The following is a 23975-nucleotide window of genomic DNA, read 5'->3' as shown; positions in this document are numbered from 1 at the left end:
AATGCAAATAAAAATAATAATCATGATTGTCATAATTATTAATATAAATTTTTATTTTTATTAGATAACAATGCATTACAGCAACCTGAAATAATAATAATAATTATTATTATTATTATAAAAACAATAATATTATTAGGAACTATAATTATTATTTCAGGTTGCTGTATTATCTAAAATATAATAATAATCATCATCATCATTATTATTATTATTAATGATGATCATCATCATTAGTCTTAAATATTTTTGTTAGATAATAATACATTACAGCAACCTGAAATAATAATTACTGTTATTTGCATCATCATTATTCTTAATAACAATAATCATTATTATTTCAGGTTGCTGTAATGTATTGTTGTATAATAATAATAAGAAGAAATATCATTATTATTATTATTATTATTATTATTATTATTATTATTATTATTATTATTATTATTATTAATTATTATTTTTTCAGCATGCTGTAATGTACGAGTGACAAATCAAAGCTTCTTCCGCTATAAAATATCACATCAAGATATTTTAAAATAATAACTACATAAAATTAAATATTAGAATTACCGTCATTCTCTTTGGTTAATGTCTGTAAAATGGTTTCATTTGTAAAAATAAAAAAATTCTTTTGGTGCACAGAATCTGATAAATGCCCCTAAAAAACAATAAAAATAGAACAGTAGTTAAATTTTAGAAGCAACATCAGGCAACAAAAACAGACCCGATCTTCCAGCTTCTTTCAAAACTGCTTTTATTTTCTTCCCATATTTTTTCAAGCAAAGTTTTTATGGTTCCTTTTTATATTAATGTAATTAAAAAAAGATAAAACTCGGGATCTTTTTTTGTCTTTATGTACAAGCAAGAAAACAATATTAGGAAATAACAACGAACAGAAAACAATCCCTGCACGGTAACACTGTAAAAAATAAAGGAGGAAATGAACAAAGCGTTAGAGTGGAATCAAACAGAACGGAGCTCCTGAACTCAGCAACAAGCTACGAGCTCTCACACACTCACACACACTCTCACACACTCTCACACACTCACACACACATAACACACACACACAGCAGGTGTTTCCAGGTGTGGAGTTTGAGGACATGAGCTGATGTTTGTCTCTAGAAGGAATGAAAACACGGTGATGTCGAACCAACATTCATACTTTCACACTCATACAATTCGATGGTCCAGAGAGTGAACAAACTGTTTCCTAAATTCTTCTCTGCAGCTTTTCAAACTCCACTAACCAACTAACTATTCACATGCAGGCCGAACTCCAACCGTTTCATTTGGTTCTTTCAGCAAATCCATGAAGGAGGTGCAGAAAAACGGCTCCTCTCCACCCGACAATATTCACATCAGACTGCTGCCGCTTTAGAGCGTTTAACAGATAAACATATGTGCCATTGGGAAACTAAGACATTTCTGTCATTTGTTGTAGAGGTATGGAAGCCCATTCCTGCCAAGAAAAAAAATTAAAACCTACTAAAATAAAATGATGAACTTATCTCATAATGTAAACTTATTTAATAACAAAAACGAAATTAGACTTTTAATTTGTACATTTTGACTTTTGTTTTTTAGGGGGTTTTGTAATCTTAATTTAGACTTTTTTGACTTTCTGGTCAGTAGTACTCTTAAAATGTCCCCGTAGTGTTTTGTTGTTGTGACTTCATTAATTAAATCTATCTGCATTTTTCAGGTTTTTTAACCTAATAATAAAAAAAAAAAAAAAACGATATGTAATTTTTCAAAGTTAGAAATAGAAGTCAGTTTTGTGTTTTGTGGGAGAAATGGGCTTCCATACAGGAGACCAGAGTCTGAGTCTTGCTGAACTTGACTGTGGATATGAAAAGAGATCATCCTGATATGGAGTCTCCTCTAAACCTCATCTGGACTCTGAGGAGGTTTAAAACTGGACCTTTCTTCGATGCAGTGTTACTTTTCCAGACTGGAATAAACATTTTCATGTCTTCAAAAATGACATTAAAAGGAAATGTAAAAAAACGACTAAAACAACATTCAGGAGATACTCAACTCACACCTGCTTCCAGAATACATTCTAAGAGCAACCCTGAGTCTCGTCAGAGAAACAAACAAACGCTCGGTTCAGGGACGCTTCACACACAACACGGATTCTCAGTCAGCGGACAAACGAAAAGAAAGAAAGAAAAAACCCACAATCGCTCCTAAAACAAGGCTGGTCCCTTCAATCACACACACATGCACGCACACAGACACACACACAGACACACACACACACACACAGACACGCACACAGACACACACACTCTCTCAGGTGTTTCGTTTGTTGGCGTTTCGTGTGGACTTAATAGAAACTGCTGTCACAGCAGGAAAGTGTGGAGATGAAAGGGAAGGGGGGGACTGAGGGGGGTGTTGGCGTGACGACCGACGCTGCAGCCAATGACAGTCTCTCTTTTTGGGCCGACGCCCACTGAGCTCCCAGACTCCGCCTCCTCCCTTTGCTTACTTCTGCATGACCGACTGCTTGTTTTTTTGTTGTTTTTTTTTTTGTTCCCGGTGGCTTCCTGGTGTTCATCCAATCAGGAGTAGATGGTGATGACCTCACTTCCTCCTCCTCTGACCAGCAGGACGCGCTCCAGACCTTCTGTCAGGACCTCCAGGAACTCCATGTCTGGTTGGCGAGTTAAGGATGTTAAACACGGACGGACGGACGGACGGACAGACGGACTGACAGACGGATAGACAGACAGATAGATGGGCGGATGGATGAATGAATGACAGATAGATGAATGGATGGATAGAAGGATGGATGGACAGATACTTTATTAATCCCAAGGGAAATCCATGTATAATGCTGTCGGACCGGTGAGCAGCATCCTTTAACACCGTGAACAACTGGCAGTGTGTTTTCTAATCTCTGGATTGAGTCAGTGTGTTTGTTGCTCTCATGTTAGCTGAATATAGAGTAGCAACCAAATGGGGCTTCTTCCTAAATCAAGATTATCACCAAGTCATCTCCAACATCCTCGTCCTAATAACATTTCTCTTCTGGAGTTCAAAGTCTGAAGATACAAACATTAAAGCAGAAATCTTTCTTGCTTGTTCCAATAATAAGCAGCCAATCAGGGCTGTCGGAGAATCAAATAAAGGCTTTATGTTAAATAAAAGCAAAACTGTGTTTATTTTTTCTTTTTTAATTTTTTTCTGGAACATGCAGCTAAGCATTGCCCCTTTCAGACCCTTTTACTGGGCTGTTGTTCAAACCAGAAGTGATCCAGATGCGGAGATTTCAACCAAAGTCAACTTCAGCTGATCAGACAGAAACCTGACGCCTGCTTTTCATCCACTGTTTCAAATTGTACTAAGAATATTAGGTGGTAAATCTTAATAAAATAAATGAATAAATCAAATTCTGACATATTGTAATTTAATTTCTAATATCACTGTTTAAAAGTGCTGCTTCAGTTGAATATTGACTGTGTGATCATTTGGAAATCCACTGAAACGCCACAACTCCAGGTCTGACATGAAGCTAAACTGCATCATTTCGAACCACAAATCTGAGTAAAGGACAGTTTATAAAAGCCGTTAACATCAAGTCTCTAAATATGTGGCGTGAAGGATACAGTTCTCGTCTCCATCGGGGTTCCTCGGGGGTCCCGGCATGTTGAGCAGGACGAGCCGAGCATCGTGGGATTTGTTGACGATGACCTCGTTGAGTTTGACGGCGGTGTGCATCCGTCTGACGTTGGAGTGATCCCTGAAGGAGACGAGCTGCATTTACTGACATCCTCTGCACTCAATACTCTTTATATTCTGAGGAAAGCATCTTATGTTTATGCTTACGCTGTTTCTACTTAGGTTTTTAGGCCGTATTTTTCTACGTATGTTTATATTCTCAGGTAATATTTTCTACATATATTTACATTTTTAGGTGAAATTTTTCTATTTATTTAATATATTTTTAGGTCATATTTTTCTACTTATGTTGGTATTTTTAAGTCACATTTTTCTATTTATTATATTTTTAGGTCATATTTTTCTATGTATGTTTATATTTTTAAGTCATATTTTTCTACTTATTTATTACATTTTTAGGTCATATTTTCTTCTTATTTATTAGATTTTCGGTCATATTTTTCTTCTTATTTATTAGATTTTTAGGTCATATTTTTCTACTTATTTATTATATTGTCAGGTAATATTTTTCTACTTATGTTTATATTTTTAAGTCATATTTTTCTACTTATTTAATATATTTTTAGGACATATTTTTCTACTTATGTTTATGTTTTTAAGTCATATTTTTCTATTTATTATATTTTTAGGTCATATTTTTCTATGTATGTTTATATTTTTAAGTCATATTTTTCTACTTATTTATGATATTTTTAAATCATATTTTTCTACTTTTTTAATATATTTTTAGGCCATATTTTTCTACTTATCTATTATATTTTTAGGTCATATTTTCTACTTATGTTTATATTTTTAAGTCATATTTTTCTACTTATTTATTATATTTTTAGGTCACATTTTTCTACTTAATATGTTTTTAGGTCATATTTTTCTACTTATGTTTATATATCTAAGTCATATTTTTCTATTTATTTATTACATTTTTAGGTCATATTTTTCTTCTTATTTATTAGATTTTTAGGTCATATTTTTCTACTTATTTATTATATTGTCAGGTAATATTTTTCTACTTATGATTATATTTTTAAGTCATATTTTTCTACTTATTTATTATATTTTTAGGTCACATTTTTCTACTTGTTTTTAGGTCATATGTTTCTACTTATGTTTATATATTTAAGTCATATTTTTCTACTTATTTATTACATTTTTAGGTCATATTTTTCTTCTTATTTATTAGATTTTAGGTCATATTTTTCTTCTTATTTATTAGATTTTTAGGTCATATTTTTCTACTTATTTATTACATTGTTAGGTAATATTTTTCTACTTATGTTTATATTTTTAAGTCATATTTTTCTACTTATTCATTCTATTTTTAGGTCATATTTTTCAACATATTTATTATATTTTTAGGTCATATTTTTCTACTTATTTAATATATGTTTAGGACATATTTTTCTACTTTTTATATTTTTAAATCATATTTTTCTACTTATTATATTTTTAGACATATTTTTCTACTTATGTTTATATTTTTAGGTCATATTTTTCTTCTTATTTATTAGATTTTAGGTCATATTTTTCTTCTTATTTATTAGATTTTTAGGTCATATTTTTCTACTTATTTATTATATTGTTAGGTAATATTTTTCTACTTATGTTTATATTTTTAGGTCATATTTTTCTACTTATTTATTGTATTGTTAGGTAATATTTTTCTACTTATGTTTATATTTTTAAGCCATATTTTTCTACTTATATTTTTAGACATATTTTTCTACTTATGTTTATATTTTTAATATATATTTTTCCACTTATTTATTATATTTTTAGGTCATATTTTTCTACTTATTCAATACATTTTTAGGTGAAATTTTTCTAGTTATGTTTGTATTTTTAAGTCATAACCCTTATGTTTGTATTTTTAGTTTAGATTTCGTACTTAACATAACATTTTCTGACTGTGATTGAACACCCCAATCTGACAGAACTCACGGCCTGATGCTCAGCATGTCTCTGAAGCCTTCAGGTGTGGAGCAGCCGGAGTGTGTCGCTCTATACTGCGAGGTCTTCTCTTTGGTCCAGGTCATCTGAACGCGGCGGTGGTGCTCGGAGCTGCCGCCGCCGCTGGCCGCTCGATCTCGCTCGCCGCCGTCAGTGTCGTCGTCGTCGTCGGACCCGATGCTCGTCAGACGCAGCATGGAGTTCCGGTCCTTCACCAGCTGGGCCTGGTTCGGACGGAGACACACAAACAGACTCTTTCTCACCTCGTCTCTACTTCCAGCTTCTTGTGTTTCCACCTTAAGCGATGCCACTCTCCCTTCCCCAACTCCTGCCTCTCTCTGGTCTTTGTCCCTCTCTGTCCCTTTGTACCTGTCTGCCTCTGTCTCCTGCGGAGATGTTTGACGGGAGGCCTCCAGTACTCCTGTACCTGGGGGAAAGATACACCTACAGACAGCACAAGGTCACCTAGCCTGCTAGAACAGAACACACTCTGCATCTAGTGGAGCAGAAACACTGGAGGACGGCTACAGGGCAGCAACAGCGTTAGTGCTTGATTTAATGAAGAAGACCTGAGTCAATAGGAGCCAAGGATGGAAAAGAAAGATGACACAAGAATTTAAGCGTTTTCTTCACTGCTCTGTCAAATCAGCTAATGTAGTTTGAAGATAAAGATTGTTCCAGAATTGGAGGACATTTGGGTTTCGAATTTTTGAAAAATAAACCTTCACTGTTACAGTTTTCTGCTCCATATTCATCAATAATAGGTAATAAACTTGGCTCAGCTTCCACATCAATAGTACCATTTTTATTCCATGTTTTATGTGTTGGTTGCTAACTCTACTCTAATCCATGCTAATGTGATCTTTTTCTCAGCAGTAGAAGCTAGATATTTAGCTGCTGTTACTGCTGACCAAGAGGACAAACTGACTGATGGAAAACAGTCCAAAGAATTAGTCTGATCCTGATAATATGAGTTAGAGTGAGACATTCAATCAAGGCTGATGATGGGATGAAAATATGAAAAACAGAAGAGAGGACATAACTTTGTTCTACCCATTCTTTAGGAAAACTGTTCGATGATGTTAATTTCAGCGTTTCATGTGATTCACTGTTTTCTTCTTCTTCTATCAGCTAAACAGGTTTTGCTAACAGGGTTGTTGTGGGAAACACATTCCACGCATAATAATTATTTAAAATATTATGTTGATTAAAAGTTTTTTTCCCACAATTACAAGAGACATCAATGAAAAAAAAATACCAAAAAAGGAGATTTAAATTTAATTTGAAGTGTTTTATTTGAGATTGAATTTGGTCATCGGGGTGTGGGACAAGAGAAAAATGTCATTTTAGGGGGAAATCCAGACTTATTTGTTTTTTGTTTTTTTTTTGTTTTTTTTTTTTTTTTTAAATTCAAACATTCTTTTCTCCGATTTTTTTTAGATTTGGTCTCAGGACAAGTACATCTACACAACATTAGGACGTAAAATGTCCTCCAGTTCTGGAATGACCCATAAAGAGGCTTGTTTGACCCAGGTCAACACAGATTAATGCTGTTATTCTACAAAACTCTAGACTGAATCCTTCAGATAAAGAACTGACAGTTTCACATGAATGAAGTCTTGGTAAAGAAAAGCAAATCTGAATTTCAGATACATAAAAATGTTCCCTAGTAGCTGTAAGGATTCCAGGACACGCTCTTGATTTCACACACAAACTCAAATGTGCAATTTTGCTGTGCTGGAACACATTTCAGAGGATTCAGTGCTTCTTCTGAAGGGTTCTGCTGCTCTTCTGGAGGTTTGGAGGGATTCGCAGGTCAAGAAAAGCCTCTTTTAAAGGCCACTACGTCTAAACTGCTCTATGTCTGATAGCCGTCGCTCTACTGTCAAACACAGTCGACTTACGTCGTCAAAACTCCAGCGGACCCTCTGAAGAGACAGTGGTGAAAGGAGATGAAATGAAGTTTGAAAGTGATAAAAAAAAAAACATATTTTCAAGTTTCACGCTTTGTGTCTTTCGAGGTGGAATGAACACCTGGATTAAATTATATACCCATCTGGGTATTTATTATCAGTTTAATCCAGGTGTTCATGTCTCTCTTATTGCAAAATTCTGTACCCTGAATTCAAATCTTCAGGTCTCTCTCTTGCATCTGATTTTATCTAGAAACTGTGGAGGAAAATGTTGATCTCAAAGCGAAAGAAGAAGTTGTAGGTTCTTGGACTTCTCTTCAGTAGAAATCAACTGGACTTTTCTTGTAGGTGAAATGTCTTCATGACTTACAAGAGACGTCTAAGAACCTACAACTTCTCTTGAACACCTACAGAGAAGCTGCAGGTTCTTGGACTTCTCCTTCATGAGAAATCAGCCCTGAAATCAAATCCTCAGGTCTCTCTCTTGCATCTAATTTTATCTTTAAACTGTGGAGGAAGATGCTGATCTCAAAGTCAAATTATGTCATCTTTAGAGAGCACATAATCTCCAGAACACACTTCTGATACCAGCCATTTTCAAATAGGACTTTCATAGATTGTTTTTCCCCTTTAACTTTCAATGACATGTAGCTTTTTAATTTTTGCTATTTAATCTGAGACAATAACGTTTCCTTATTGGACTTTTGCTAATATCCGATATTCCAATCTTTTCAAACTTCCTGTCTCTATCTGTCGTGAATTAACATATTATTGTGCCTACTATTGACACTTGTGGGCTTACATGTAAAACCTGTTTTCTGTGTGCTTGTCAATGCCGATACTTCCTGATGATGAGCCGGTATCATCCCTACAATATGAAGCTGTAAATCCATTTGTTTCTATCTGCTCCTCTACATTTAAGTTTTTTTTTAGTTTAATAAAGATTCATGAACTCACAGCTGGCCGTAACCACTGACCTCACCTGAGACCTTGTAGCTCCACCTGCCTCTGGCCTACTGCTGCTGCTACCAGGGTTTCCCTGGTGAAAATGATGCACGACATTCACAAACACATAAGGTTATATGTCCAATCTTGCATACAGTTGCTGTTCATGTTAATAATGACCCAAACACCTCTGAAGGAACCTAAGAAATCCTTTAATCCACCGCTAGAAAGGACAAACATCCAAGTAACTTCAGGTTGTTATAGGCTGTCCATAAACAAATCTACACCCTTTTAACATGCACCATAAACACAAGCTTCACCAGCTTAAACTCACCTCTCTCTCCCGGTCTGATTTAGACAGTCGCATCTGTCTGAGCATCTGAGACCTCTGCTCCATCATCAGCGTCCTTTCATAGGTATAAGCGCTGATATCACTGTCATGCTGAGGAGCAAGAAGATAGACTTACGTTACTACAAAGAATGAATAATATTGTTCAATTATCAACCATTGACCTGCTGTTGGTCCAAACTCCCTCTAAACCCCAAACAGTTCCTGGAAGTTGTTTGGTTTCTGTCATGTTTTACTCACTGCGCTTCATTTTTCACTGCAACATAAAGTCCTGCGTCTCTATGGAAACAGCATAACCATGAGGAAAGAGAACTAAAAAAATGTCATTTGTGCATTAGAACAATGCAATTACTAAGTAAAACAGAAAAAAACGAATGACTTTTTTGAGTTTATACACACAACCGATCAAAAGTTTGGGGTCACCCAGACAATTTCATGTTGTCCATGAAAATTCATACTTTTACTCATGCGCTAACATAACTGAACAAGGGTTTTCTAACTAGCTAACTAGTTAATCGAGCTAACACAATGTAGCATTAGAACACAGGAGTGATGGTTGCTGGAAATGTTCCTCTGTATCCCTATGGAGATATTCCATTAAAAATCAGCCACTTCCATTCACTTCATTAAGCTGAGATTTGTTGAATTGTCCAGACGGAACCGGAAGTCATGCCATTTTTACAGTTTCCAGCACTGACTTATTGTGTCATTTTTAAAGTTGACAAGCCTTTCAAACCCACCAACAGTTAGGATTATATTGTAGTGAAGAGCTCAAGGACTAAATATGGAGGAAACGTATCTAAAATGATGCAGCTACGTTTTTTTCAGCAAAACAGTGCAGCCATAAAAAGGACACAGCCACAGGTTTGAATATTTCAGTCGTAGCTAGCATCCTGTAGCTTAAACGTGTCGTTGGAACAAGCTAAAACAAACCTTACAGCTTTATAAAGGAGAAATAAAGGGAGGAAACTGGATGTTGTACAGTTAAAGTAAATGTCCTGATCAAGCCAAGCATTGTGAGCTCACCATCTCAACTACTTCCACATCAGCCTCGATGCGCAGGTGATAGAGGAAGGTTGCCAGGTCCTTCTTCATCTGAATAGAATTATCCTCCATCTGGGCCACCGTGAAGATTCGCATCGCACATTTACGCCACACCTGAGGAGAGAACAATGCCACCAGACGCAGAAGTTGGGTTGACAGGAACTTTAAAGAGTTTGACAGGTTCTAATAAAAAAAGACATCATTCTCCAACCTTGTGTTGACGCAGGAGGAAAGGCAGCAGCATGAGCATGCCTCCGTCGTGGACGATCCACCAGACATCGATGTAGCCCTCGGTGCAGAGCTCGCTGTTGCTGGGGAACAGGGAGATGTTTTTGGGCACCAGCAGGGCGAGGTGGGCCGCTGTGGTCACCCGCACTGTGTCTGGAAGGAAGAGAGGTGGCGCTGTCAGTCTGCTGAAAGCTACGACCGTGAAGTAGACAGAGGAAGTGATTTGCCATCCTGTCTGTGTAGATACTCAGTCATCCAGGGCACAGTAATCGTAGGAGCTTCAGGAGAAATCAACCGGACTTCTCTTGTAGGTGAAACATCTTCAAGAACCTACAAGAGAAGACCAAGAACCAACGACTGCTCTTGTAGGTCTTCAACAGCTACAAGAGAAGTTGTAGGTTCTTGGACTTCTCCTTCAGCAGAAATCAACTGGATTTCTCTTGTAGGTGAAACGTCTTCAAGAACCTACAAGAGAAGTCCAGTTGATTTCTACTGAAGAGAAGTACCTACAACTTCCCTTATAGGTCTTGAACACCTAAAATACCTTCAGGACTTACAAGTGAAGTCCAAGAACCTACAACTTCTCTTGTAGGGCTTGGATACCCTCAAGAAAAGTTGTTAGTGTTTGGACTTCCCTTGTAGGTCTTGCAGACGTTTCACCTACAAGAGAAGTCGATTGATTTCTACTTAAGAGAACTCCAAGAACCTACAACTTCTCTTGTGGGTGTCCAAGACCTAGAAGAGGAGTTGTAGGTTCTTCAACTTGTCTTCAGTAGAAATCAACTGGACATCTCGTGTAGGTTCTTGAAGACGTTTCACCTCGATGAGAGGTCAAACAAGAGAAGTCCAGTTGCGAAGTCCAGTTGATTTCTACTGAAGCTCCTATGATTACTGCCCATCCTGCTCTGACTCACTGATGAAGGTCTTCCAGGTCTGCGGGTCGTCGCTCTGTCTCCAGGCGTGAGGCCAGCCCATCACCACCGTGTTGGGTTTCATTCCTCCGAGGCCACTCGACTGGATCATGTGACTGATGCCTTCGCGGGGCTTCTGGGCGACGATGCACTGACAGAAACCCTTCACTCGCTCCTTATCCATCAGGTGCTTCAGAGTCTGAGGAAGGACAAACAAGAGGTCCAAGATGTTAACTTAAAGAACGAGCGGCAGTATTTCCTGCCTGTTATCTGCTTATAACTCTGCCATAACCCTGCAGAGACGAAGGTTCCCACCTGTTCGGCAGCGAGAGCTTCCCCGTAGCTTTGGAGGAAGTTGCCGGAGACGACGGTGCCGACGATGGTCAGGCCCTTTCCCGCCTTCAGCTGGCTGGCAAACGTCAGCAGGCGAGGAGACTTGACATGGGCGTCTTCGTCCAGCTTTAGTAACACCAACACTTGGGGCCTACAACAAGTGAGTGAGTATTATTTTACATGGATTTTAATCAGCACATTTGTCATTTAGTCATGGAAGGAAGAAGAAAATCAGTGAAAACAATACAGGAAAATATACTACATTAAAAAAGTAACACTTCAAAACTGTGAAAATCTCAAAATACTGCAACATAAAAAAAAAAGAAAATAATTGTAAATATCAGTACGACTATCATATTTTTTGCAGATTTAAATACAGTAGACAGGGTGTAATTTTATAGTCAGATGTGAAAGAACAAATTTATAGAAATACACATTTTTGACATTTGTGGACATTATTTACATTTTTTTAAAATTTAAGTTATTCATTTATTTTCTTCTTTCCTTCTTTTCCAACAAATTTTGTAAAATTATTTACTATTTTCAGTTGTTAATGTGCAAATATTTGTTTCAAGTAAAAGCAAATAACCATAAAATAATATCTGTGTTGATTTAAATGCAGTCAAAGTGTAATTGTAGAGTGAAACGCTGTATAAAGACAAATTAGCATTAACAATAATATAGATTTTGGACATTTGTTGACATTATTTACTGTTTTGGCCTGTTTTATTTTACATTTAAGCTGTTATTTTCTTTTTTCCTTCTTCTTTCCTTTTTAAACACATTTTTAAAAATGATTTATCATTTTCAATCACTAATGTACATACATTTGTTTCAAATAACAGTAAATAAACATAATGTCTTTGTTGATTTAAATGCCATCAAACAGGGTCATTTTAAAGTGAAAAGCTGTATGAGGACAAATTAGCATTTATAGTAATATTACAATAGTTATCGATTTTTGACATTTGTCGACATTGTTTACTGTTTTGGCCTGTTTCTTTACATTTAACATTTAAATTTATATTGTTTTCTGGTATTTTATTAAATATTATGTGTATTTCAACAAGTTTGTGCTGCAGGTCGGTACCTCCAGTTTTTGGTGTGTGGTGGTCCTTCCTCCAGTCTCAGCAGAGCATAACGGGCAGCGCTGAGTGACAGACCTCGGATCCCATCCCCCCACTCTTTCTCTGCTCTATAAACACACACGGATATAAAGGATGTAAACATATATATTTATATAGTGTGATCTGTACTGTGTGTCCATATGACTCACACTGGAAATAAAATAAACACACAAGACCGACACAGTTACACACAGGACCCCTAATCATGCTGTACATGTACAAGCATGATCATCAAACATCAAAACATCTCCATGGCAACATACCCGTGATACTCTATGTACTTGTAGATCATGCCGGCGATCACCATGGCAACAATTGCGTAGTACCAAGAGGATATGAACATGAGCGCCAGGCAAATAGTCATCCCCAAAAATGACAAGGTCCTAGACAGACGAGCAGCAGAGGCACACATCAGTGTGTGTTTACGTGTGTGTGTGTGTGCGTGTGCGTGTGTGTGTGTGTGAGTGTGCGTGTGTGGTGTTACCAGTGGTAGTAGGAGAAGCGTGGCCTCCAGTTGGGCGTCCTCAGGAGGGTCTGGAGGGCACAGGCCAGATTCACAAACAGGTAACACATCAGGAAGAACCTACACAGAGACGAGGGATTAAAACCGAAGCCCCTGAAGCAGTTGGGAGCGTGGCTGACACACAAACACACACAAACACAGACAAACACACAGCTGCGTCTCACATGGTCAGGATGGGGGCCACCAGGTCCAGAGAGGCGATGAGAATCCCCAGCTCGGCTATCAGAGCCGTCAGCAGCAGGGCCCAGGTGGGCTCCCCGTTAGCTTTCCCATGACCAAACACCTGGCAGGAACACACAAACCAAAAACACAGCGACCATAAATACAGACGCACCGAGTAAATCACACCGAGTTTAACCAACAAACACTTTTCCTCTCTCTGTCAGAGCGCTACCTCTTTGAACACAGCTTCAGTGTCGCTCGGCGCAGCTGTAAGAGTTTAGTTGGCACTCATTCTAGCGCAGTGGTGTCAAACATAAGGCTCGCAGGCCAAAACCGGCCCGTAGGACGACATTGTAATGAGTAAAAATTGCAGAGAAGACATCAACTGTAATTTTTCAATAAAGGTAACTGCTATTTTAAATTTGTCCACTGCACTGCCACAACTATTAGATATTTTCTATGTGTAAATTTGAGGACAACTTAACGTTCTTCCTTAATAGTTCCCATTTAACTTCTATGGTGCAGTGTTCATTACTACACAGATGTGGAAATGAATGGAGATTTCAAATAATTTCTAGATCCTGACAAGTTGTTTTGATCACAAAGTAAAATACTAGATTATTCAGCTCCAGATATCTGTGACTAAATGTTTTCTTCCTTTGTAGACACTCTCTGATCTGTAGGTTGTAATGTGTAAATGATAAACTGAGGCATGATTTTGTTGAAATTTTGCTTATTTTTCTTCAGAAATTTCAGGTTGTTTATGATGTTTTGCAGAAATATAGTTCATTAAATGTGAACATTTTCAGAATGTACTTTGTTGCACTAAAACAAAGAAAAAAACGGGAGTTGTTATTATTTATAGGTCATTATTCTCTCATTTAACTGGTCACTTGAGAGTAAATTGGGCTACATGTGGCCCCTGAACTAAGCTGAGTGTGAAACCCCTGTTCTAACGCAGCGCTCACAGTTGTTTTGCTCTCAGGCACTCAAATGAGGCAAATCCATACATTCAAAACAAATTACCTTTAAGCACATCTATGCAAACAGACTCCCTCACACTGTCTAGATCACAAAAATCCATGTTTTTGTGATGTCTTGGTGCTAGATCTTCATCAGGAAAGTTGGACAGTGTGTGCAGAACTTTTCACATCCATATAATCAAAAACTGAAATGGCTACTTATTTTCCAAAAACAAAATTAACCAAACAGCTTGCTTTTCATGCTAAAATTGAAAGGACAAAGACTGTTGTAATTGGCAAAAGCTCCAATGAACTGCAGAAAACACAGCATCTCCAAACCTCCACAAGTTACACTGAAACCACCTGAACTTTGTGTTATTTATGACCCTTTTATATTTTCCATTATTTCTGAACCTGATTTTCTTGTTTTTGAGCATTGTACATTATGTTGTGTATCATATCACATGGCGTTCCCATGACAACAGCGTGAAAATTGCAAAACACTTGTGCTGAAACAACATTTGTGCACATTGATCAGTTTATCACATGATTCTCACTATCCATTTGTAAATATGTACACCACATCTGGAGCCCCTCAGCTTCAAAATTCAACTTTAATCTGAGGAGAAGAACCTGCTGTAGCCCACAGAAAGCAGTAAAGAGAAGTTCCGACGTCTGTATCACTTCCTCAGAGCTTCTTCCCTATTTTAGCAGAAATTTCACAACAGCTATGATTTTAATTCTGGGATGGCGAAAAGATTTGCAGCTCTAACCCGGAGGAAAGGGATGATGTTGTCCTTGGCGATGGCCTGCAGGAGTCGGGGAGCGCCGGTCAGCGATTGGAGGCCAGCGCCGCATGTTGAGAAGAAGGAGCCAATCACAATGACCCATGGAGAGGGCCAGGCCAGAGTCCCCACCACCAGGTTACCTTTAACCGAATCTCCAAACCTGCAGAAGGAATAATATCAGAAATATTTTATTGATCCGTGAGTTGAAACTGCTGATGTTACAGTTGTTCTCATTCAGTCAGAAATATAAACAGTACAAAATATATGAACATAAATGGAAAAAGATGACCTAAAATTATAAAAATAAGTAGAAAAATATGACCTAAAAAATAAATATAAGTAGAAAAATACATCCAAAAAAAATTTAACAAAGATAGAAAAATGTGTCCTAAAAATATAATCATAAGTAGAAAAATATGTCTAAAAAATAAGTTATAGAAATATAACCTAAAAATATAAAAACAAGTACAAAAATATGTCCTAAAAATATAAACATACACAGAAAAATCTGTCCAGAAAAATATGAACATATGTAGAAAAATATGATTTAAAAACATAAACATAAGGAGAAGAATGAGATTTAAAAACATAAACACAAGTAGAAAATATGTCCTAAAAATATAGAAAAAGTAGAAAAATGTCTGAAAAAAGTAGAAAAATATGACCTAAAAATATCAACACAAGTAGAAAAATATGACCTAAAAATATAAATAGAAAAATATGTCCAAAAAAATACAAACATAAGGAGAAAAATATAACCTAAAAATATCAACACAAGTAGAAAAATATGTCTGAAAAATATAAAAATAAGTAGAAAAATATGTCTAGTAAATAAAAAAAAATTAAGTTGAAAAATATGACCTAAAAATAAATGAAATAAGTACAAAAATATGACCTAAAAATAAAAACACAAGTAGAAAAATATGACCTAAAAATATAAACATAAATAGAAAAACATTGTTCATAAAAATATACATAATGAGAAAAATATGCTTTAAAAATATAAGTAGAAAAATATGAACTAAAAATAAAAAACAAGTCCAAAAATATGATCTTAAAATATAAACATAAGTAGAAAAATATGTGTAAAAAAAAAGGTAGAAAAATATGACCTAAAAACATGAAAATAAGTAGAAAAATATGACCTAAAAATCTAAAAACAAGCACAAAAATATGACCTAAAAATATAAACATACATAGAAAAATGTGTCCTAAAAATATAAAAATAAGTAGAAAAATATGTCTTAAAAAAAAATAAAAAAAATAAGTACAAAACCATGACCTAAAAATTTCAAAATAAGTACAAAAATATGACCTAAGAATATAAATATAAGTAGAACAGTATAAGGTATTTTAGCTTTTGGAATATGAACTTTACAGTATTTTTAAGTGAACAATATAAAATTCTCTTTCTCCTTTACATACACATGACACAGTACAAGTATATACAGACAGACATATACTGACTTGTCTCTGAGGACCACTCCCTCGATGCAGGCTCCAAACAACACAACGTTGCTCAGGTCTGGATAGAAAACTCTCAGGAGAAAAACACTCATCAAATGTATCCCAAGAGCTTTTAGTCTAATAAAATAAGGAATAAACAAAAAGCCAAACTTAACTAAAGAAAAAAACAAGAGGTAGACTGTTGGTTATTTCATTTCAAGAAAGTATTCAGGCTAAAAACTTGGTTAAAGAAATCTAATATTTGTTTATTACATACGACTGAACACTAATTTTGGGGGAAACCTTCATATCTTTGGAAATTCAAGGATACAGACGAGAGAGGTGGTGAGGATGGCCAGGATGGTTCCGATGGGGATGGAGCGCTGAGCATCTTTTAAGTCCCCCGACCGGTTGGAACCAGCCATGATTCCTGTAGAAGACAAAAACATTAATAAAATTACCTAATTAAATAGCAGCAGTATGCACACTGAGTAGCTTTAAAACACCAACTTTATAATACTTAATAAACCCTTGATGACAGAATGAATAACATACTTCTGTTAAAAGGGTTAGTAAGACTGTATTTGTCAAACATGGAGGAGAATTGCTACATGCTACGATGCTCTAGATTCTGAATCAACACATGAACAACAATCAATATCACACCTACTATGTTCCTTTCCTCAAAGGCGCTTTATGTGTACATGTCTTGCGTGTTTTTATTTCAAGTGTTCGTGGAGGAGCAGGAAAAGAAAGAACCAACTCTGTACCTGTGACGGACGGGAAGAAGATGCCCACGAGGAGCGTGAAGGAGGTGGTGATGTCGGAGAACACGTACGGATGATGGGCGGAGGTCGGATGAGAAATGTGAGAGGAGCTGAGGGAGCGTTTCTCCAACACATCCCCTTTGCTGAGGTAGGAGCTCCACAGGTTCTCTGTGAGGACAGATAGCATATATATATGTATATATTCACTGGTTATTGTGCTCTGGAGCGGACACTGGGTGAGACAGATTCAACTGTCCACTCTGTCTGACGCAGCTTTCATGGACCTCAAAGTGGGAAGTCAAACCTCAAAATTATTTTCAACTACCATGTGTCTGAGGTACACAGTTTGTGCTCATCAACAGACATGTACAGGGTGGGCCATATGTTTGCATACATAGGAAAATGTATAATGTATATTTTTTATGTTTCAGATACCCTAGAAGATGCGTTTGACGCTATCTCTGGGGGCACTTGAAGGCCATGGTGTATCAGGTGAAGATACAACACATAAATCATCTCAAGGAATGTATCACTAACGCCATTACAAGCATAACTTCAACTGTGCTAAAGCAAGTTCATCAACAGTGGAAAACATGTATTAACATGTGTTTTTGAAACAATGGTAATCATATAGAGCACATTATATAAATAAAAACAGTTGTCCAACATGAAATGTTTATTTTTCCTATGTATGGAAACTAATGGCCCACCCTGTAGTTCATTTATCTGAAGAAACACGAGGAGCTGAACATACATCGTCTGATTTTTTCAGCATTTAGACAGAATCTAAATTTACAAACCCTTTACTGTATATGCTATGATTTCAGGGAATGTCATCTGCAGAAGACGAGGTTGAGAAACCTTACCCAAGCTGCTGTGTGAAATCAGATTCCAGTAGTGTTCTCTGTGATTTTTCCTAGTCAAAAATGGGAAATTCCAGGTTCAAATCTGCCACTGAATGCAGCATTACTCCTGGCTGATCCAAATAAATGGTACAAATGAGGAGAATGAGTGCAGCTAAGGCAGACCAAATGAAGCCTAGCTGCCAAAACACAGCATCCATCGGTCACTCAACGCAGCCACACCTTCAGTTACCTTTAAGCCTGAAAAACCAAAACAGCCACCTCCATACAGGGAAATTGTCTACAGAGACCAAAGCAGTGTCTTGTACCAGGCTGTCAACATGATTTACTCGTATTTTTTGAGTTGAGAGGCCTTTCGAGGAACTGCAGCTATTGACACCTGGGCACTGACTTCATTTTTCATTTGCATGTACAGTAAGTAGACTTGCCAAGTAACCATACCAACCAGACAAACATGCATACTCCCTACAGCTGTCTGCTATTTACTAACCCAGAACCTGAGAGGCGACCATGCTGAGCAAAGTGTAGCAGATTATGTTTCAATTTGCGTTCAATTTATGTACTTACAACCTCGTGACTACATTTGGTCTTTATGTAAGTCTGCTGTTAGTAAGCTCTTCAAATAAAAACTTCAAGTTTGTTGTTGTCATCGTCCTTTGGAGCTCAGTGACTTGACCATATTATTGATGTTTCAGCTTAAATGTAAAGTAAAAGTCAATTATTTCAGCTTGAATGACTTTCGTATAAGTATTGGGAAATAGTTTTAATTATTTAACAAAAGGGTGTGAATTTTCTAAAATGAGCACTTAGTGAGGAGGAAGACAACCTCTTGCTTGTACACTAAACATATTGTTCCAGAAATCCCCAAATTAGCTCAGCAGAAAGTGACAGAAACAGTGACTTCCTGGAGTCTCTTTACCTGCAATGATCCCACTGGCCAGACCAGGGATCCCTGTAATCTCTGTAAAATTGTTGGCCTTGAAGTATTCGTCACAGGAGGCGTTGAGTTCTGGGCCCTGGCAGAAATGCTTCCAAAGAAATGTGGTCTTCTCCATCATAGCTGGGGTCTGGGTGGGGAAAAGGGTTGGACCCATTGTGCTGTTTTCTATTGGGAGGAAGACAGCACGTCAAGGAAACTGAAAAAGTCTAACTCAGAAGACTCATGTGACTCCGACAAGCTGATAGCAAGAAGTAAGTAGGAACGATGAACCCACCAGAAGCAGCTGTGAGGTTGGTCTCCGTTGTGTCCGTCATCTGCACCATGACAGTTTTCCTACACTGGTCGTCGGCAACATCATGGCTGTTGATAGTTCTGTTTCCCAGCATGCACACACTGCAGATAAAAGCCCATCAGTGGGTTAGAACTGCGAGAGTTACACAGTTGGTAGACTGATTTTATTTGAAACATGTAATCAACACTTACGGAAAATGTGGCTCTTTGAAAGCAGAGACCAATGCGCCAACATAAATGGAAATGATGGAGACAATGACGCAGGCCAAGAAGATGGAGGCCAGTTTGTTGACGTACTTAACGCCCACAAACACTAGCAAGGACATCAAGAGGAGGAAGATGGTGCCGTAGATCCGCATGTTGTTCAACATGGCTGCCCCTTCGCCTTCGAAAATGGCTGCCTTGGGTGCAATGTAGACCTGGAGCAAGATAAAACACAACACTGATCAAAAGCTCTTTTCAGACATGAAACATTTCTGCCACTGTGACCATGCAAGTGCTGTTCCTGACTTTGCAAGCCTACACTGCAATCCAGAAACAAATAATCAAATCGTTAGTACCTACCTGTCTTCAACGTAGTCACTGGCAACGGCAACTACTTTGAGAGGTGGTCTGTTAGCGTTAGCTTGGCTACTTAGCTTCGACTGCATTTGAATCCATTACATTAACATTAAACAAATGCAGTAAGTTGATGATAATATCTATGTTTATCTTTATAGATGATCTTAAGGTTTATTGTGAGACAGAAGGCACATCTGCAATCATGCTGCTTTCGTCCATATTTACCAGTTTTCAGAACACTGCTACTACCACTCGCTCAGTTGTTTAAAAGTAGTGGTTCTGTATTTTCGCCGTTGATCGTCGGTCACTGTAACCCCGCCCCCAGCCCGTGATGTACTCGGTTCTTAACTCGGCCCAGCAAAGAGTTGGTGCCTGAAAAGCACCAGTTTTTGGAGCCTGGAGCCAGTGTTTAGTTGGTGGAAACAGATGCCAAACTCACCACAAGGATCTCAACGGCTCCCAGGATGTACAAGGCTCCAGCGAAGGTGGTGCCCAAGTAGAAGCAAAGCCCCACCGCTCCCCCGAACTCTGGACCCAGAGAGCGGCTGATCATGAAGTAGGAGCCTCCCGCTGGGATGGGGGAGGAAAGGAGGGAGGAGGAGGGCAGGAAGTCGTACATAAGGGTTGGAAGAAGTGGAAATGCAAAGGAAGAGAGGGAGAGGAAAGGGAAAAGTTGGATGGTAGAAGAACAAATAAAGGCAGATCGTAGAAGGAGAAAGAAAGACAGCAGGTGGGACATAAACAGAGAGAGAGGGATGGATGGTTAGTAACATTATGATGTCGGGAGGTAAAGGGAGAGAAAAAGAGGACAGCTGATGAAAGAAGTCATCCTATGCTTGTAGAAGTAAGCATAATGTTATACGTGATCCACTGGAGTGAGAAGAAAGAGCAGATTTCTGGTCAAATCGTATCTGCAAATGACACACCATGAATGTTTTCTGCCTCACCCAAAGTACTTCATTAGACTCAGATTTTAGATTGTTGTTCTTCTTTTGTTAATTCTTAATAATCTAAGGGTTTGGGAGGAGTTTTCAAGTGAAGTCACAGTAAATTCTGTCATCCATAACTTGTGTGTAAATAATATGACCCCCTAGAAGTCATCTTACAGCTGCAATTTTTGGAATGAAACAACCAAGATATGCTTTAAAGTTCAGACTTTCAGCTTTAATTTGAGGGTTTTTACACACAAATCTGCATGACAACACATTTTAGATACTGGTCATTGACTGCAAAGGATTTGGAACCAAATCCTTTATAGTCACTGACCAGCATCTAAAATGTGTTGTCATTCCTCCACCGCTCACCTGTCTAGACATTGTTAATGTGGTAAATGATTATTCAAGCTATTTTAATGGAATATCTCCATAGGGGTACAGAGGAACATTTCCAGCAACCATCACTCCTGTGTTCTAATGCTACATTGTGTTAGCTAATGGTGTTGAAAGGCTAATTGATGATTAGAAAACCCTTTGTGTAATTATGTTAGCACATGAATAAAAGTGTGAGTTTTCATGGAAAAGGTGAAATTGCCTGGGTGACCCCAAACTTTTGCACGGTAGTGTAGCGTTGCCCTTACACCAGTGGTGTTCAGAGTGGGAATAAAATAAATTGTAAAAACCACTAAAAACAGCATATTGTAACAATAATTGTGAAAAAAAGACTAATGAATCTATGAGTCTGGTGCTACTGTATGTAAACTTCCCCGCTGAGGGACCAATGATGTTCACCTTATCTTACTTGATTTGTGGAGATTATTTTAACTGGTATGTTCTGCTACTAGCCTCTATTAAACTAATAATATTATGGTTATTGGGCTGTTATGTTCTCTATGCTGTTGATCAGTGGAGGAGGGGCACAAGTCTTTGGTACTGTTATTTTGGGGGCTGGAGGCTTCAAACCACTGCTCTACACAGCTGGGACTCCAAGTGAGCTAAAACATGAGGCGCTCGTCATTTGCCGATACAATTTGAGCCAGTTATATAACAGAACATGGAAGAATGTTATATACAAAGAGCAACTATAAATCTTCTGACTGGAGGCTGAGAATTCAGTGTTTGGCTTCCAAAATGCAACCCTTAGCATTGCAAACATTCTTGTAAATAAAAAATAAATGGTCGTATGAGTGTGATGTTGTAGATTTCAACTTATATGAAATGTAAACTAAATGAATGCTTCCATCCTGAGTCAGATGCTGAGAAGGTCTAGCTACTGAAACTGACTTTCTGCCTTTCCTAACAACCAAAACCCCCTCGGCGCTGAGCTGTATTTAAGAAGCCAAACACTTCAGTATTACTTCTTCACATTAAACACAGTAAACTACACACACACACACACACACACACACACACACACACACACACACAGTATTAACTACCATCTGAGACTAGATGGTGAGAAAACAGCTCCAAGGTGTTCAGGTGAGAGAGAGAGCATGGAATGAAATGTCTGATGCCAAATGAGACATGTTAGACATTAATTCTCTATGTTACCGAGCGTTTTCATTCTACGTTTCATTATCGAAATGTCACATGCTAGTGGGAAGAAAAAAAATAACACACTACTTTGACATTTGGGATATTCGTCTAGAGGCATTTCGGTGAGAGATAAGGTCAATGGCAGATAAATATCCTGGGTTTTTTATGTATGTACAGACAGAGAGGGAGAGGCAGACAGAGGGAAAGACGGGACAAACAGAAACAACACTAGTTAGAAAAACACATTACTACATCAGGAGCTCTACGACTATTGGAAGATTCGACTGAAGATCTACAGACGTCACTCAACCGAGGAAACCCAAAGTGGACGCCAGAAAAGGGTGGATTATCTTGGAAATAACAATAAATCCACACTGCTGGCCGACACATGCCATTGGGATAAATATTTGAGATGTGATCAAAAAGTTTCAAGACTGTTCCTGGAAAAGTCCAAAAGTGTCCTTGATCAATCGCCAGCAGCAAGAGGCGCTCAATCTCCTAAACTGTGTGAAAAAAGCAACCCTTCAACATGAATTTCATTTTGGGGGAAAAGCAGAAGTCACAAGGAGCGGGTGGGGAATGATGATTGTGTTGTTGTGGTTAAAAAGCTGTTTATAATCACTGTGCAGTCAAGGCTGTCCTTCTCCAACACACACCTCAGGACGTTACAGGAAAAATCTGCCTTTGCAGTCCAACCCTGAGGTACAAATCCCCAGTGAGTGTTCCTGCTGCTCCTGACCAGACAGCCTAGATCAGGGGGGTCAAACATATGGCCCACGGGCCAAAACCGGCCCGCTAGGGGGGTTCAACGACGACATGAAAGGCAGTTTTTCAGTAAAAGTAACTGCTATTTTAAATTTGTCCACTGCACTGCCACAACTTTTAGATAATTTCTATGTGTAAATTTGAGGACAACTTAACTTTCATACTTATTAGTTCCCATTTAGCTTGTATGGTGCAGTGGTGAGGATTACTACATAGAAATGGAAATGAATGTAAATTTAAAATCATTTCTACATCTTGACAAGTTGTTTTGATCATAAAGTAAAATATGATATCATTCAGTCCCAGACAGCTGTGACTAAATGTTTTGCTCCTTTGCTGACACACTGTGATCTGGAAGTTGTAATGTGGAAATGATAAACTGAGTATTGTTGAAATTTCACTTATTTTTCTTAACAAATCGCAGGTTGTTCATTAAATGTGAACATATTCAGAATGTATTTTTGTTGTACTAAAACAAAGGGAAACATTTGGAGTTGTGGTTATTATGCTGTATTTTGCTGGTGTGGTCCACTTGAGATCAAACTGGGTTGTATGTGGCCCCTGAACTGAAATGAGTTTGACACCCCTGGTTTAGAGACTCTTCCACTGTATAAACTGCTCTTTCTCCTCTTGGTAGCAGCCATGGACCCATTTGTCTTTACCACTTATGAGGATGGTTTAATCCACTAACACAGAACGTGAAGTGTTCTGCTCTGCTCCATGGAGAAATCACAAATGTGCATTTAGTCATAAAAAATGTCTCATACAGGCCCCACTGTTGACACTGCAGAGTAATCTAGTCTCCTGTTGGCAGATGTAACCTCAACTTTTGAAACTTTTTGATCACACCTTGTGCCTGCATGTCCTCACCTCTGTATTAACTGGTTGCTGAACCATCAGGTGCTGGTGTCAGAGATACAAAACACACCAGTCCCTGCACTGTTCACTT

At 37.8% G+C, this 23975-nt stretch overlaps 1 protein-coding gene across 7 annotated transcripts in view; it reads right to left on the bottom strand.

The window, feature by feature from the left end:
* Nucleotides 1-730: 730 nt before the first annotated feature.
* Nucleotides 731-23975, bottom strand: part of LOC111583416 (solute carrier family 12 member 6-like) — a 36897-nt gene continuing 13652 nt past the window's right edge. The window contains exons 3-26 of one of the 7 annotated variants that reach the window (XM_055007721.1): nucleotides 22349-22415; nucleotides 20227-20357; nucleotides 19419-19645; nucleotides 19210-19328; nucleotides 18915-19100; nucleotides 17136-17300; nucleotides 16697-16795; nucleotides 16387-16444; nucleotides 14905-15079; nucleotides 13172-13290; nucleotides 12969-13067; nucleotides 12748-12867; nucleotides 12448-12552; nucleotides 11340-11508; nucleotides 11028-11223; nucleotides 10097-10266; nucleotides 9868-9999; nucleotides 8827-8934; nucleotides 8530-8586; nucleotides 7539-7562; nucleotides 6004-6078; nucleotides 5626-5858; nucleotides 3615-3748; nucleotides 731-2659 (exon numbers count right to left, since the gene is read on the bottom strand). In XM_055007721.1, the coding sequence (XP_054863696.1) occupies nucleotides 2568-2659; nucleotides 3615-3748; nucleotides 5626-5858; nucleotides 6004-6078; nucleotides 7539-7562; nucleotides 8530-8586; nucleotides 8827-8934; nucleotides 9868-9999; nucleotides 10097-10266; nucleotides 11028-11223; nucleotides 11340-11508; nucleotides 12448-12552; nucleotides 12748-12867; nucleotides 12969-13067; nucleotides 13172-13290; nucleotides 14905-15079; nucleotides 16387-16444; nucleotides 16697-16795; nucleotides 17136-17300; nucleotides 18915-19100; nucleotides 19210-19328; nucleotides 19419-19645; nucleotides 20227-20357; nucleotides 22349-22379 (3024 nt within the window). In that variant the 5' untranslated portion in view covers nucleotides 22380-22415 and the 3' untranslated portion in view covers nucleotides 731-2567. The remainder of the gene's footprint in view (nucleotides 2660-3614; nucleotides 3749-5625; nucleotides 5859-6003; nucleotides 6079-7538; nucleotides 7563-8529; nucleotides 8587-8826; nucleotides 8935-9867; nucleotides 10000-10096; nucleotides 10267-11027; nucleotides 11224-11339; nucleotides 11509-12447; nucleotides 12553-12747; nucleotides 12868-12968; nucleotides 13068-13171; nucleotides 13291-14904; nucleotides 15080-16386; nucleotides 16445-16696; nucleotides 16796-17135; nucleotides 17301-18914; nucleotides 19101-19209; nucleotides 19329-19418; nucleotides 19646-20226; nucleotides 20358-22348; nucleotides 22416-23975) is intronic. The other 6 variants (XM_055007715.1, XM_055007716.1, XM_055007717.1 and 3 more) reach the window with 6 other exon arrangements.

Source organism: Amphiprion ocellaris, chromosome 23 (assembly GCF_022539595.1).
Source record: "Amphiprion ocellaris isolate individual 3 ecotype Okinawa chromosome 23, ASM2253959v1, whole genome shotgun sequence".
Lineage (NCBI taxonomy): Eukaryota > Metazoa > Chordata > Actinopteri > Pomacentridae > Amphiprion > Amphiprion ocellaris.
The sequence above is the reverse complement of the archived record's forward strand: the minus strand, read 5'-3'. Positions and strand labels throughout refer to the sequence as shown.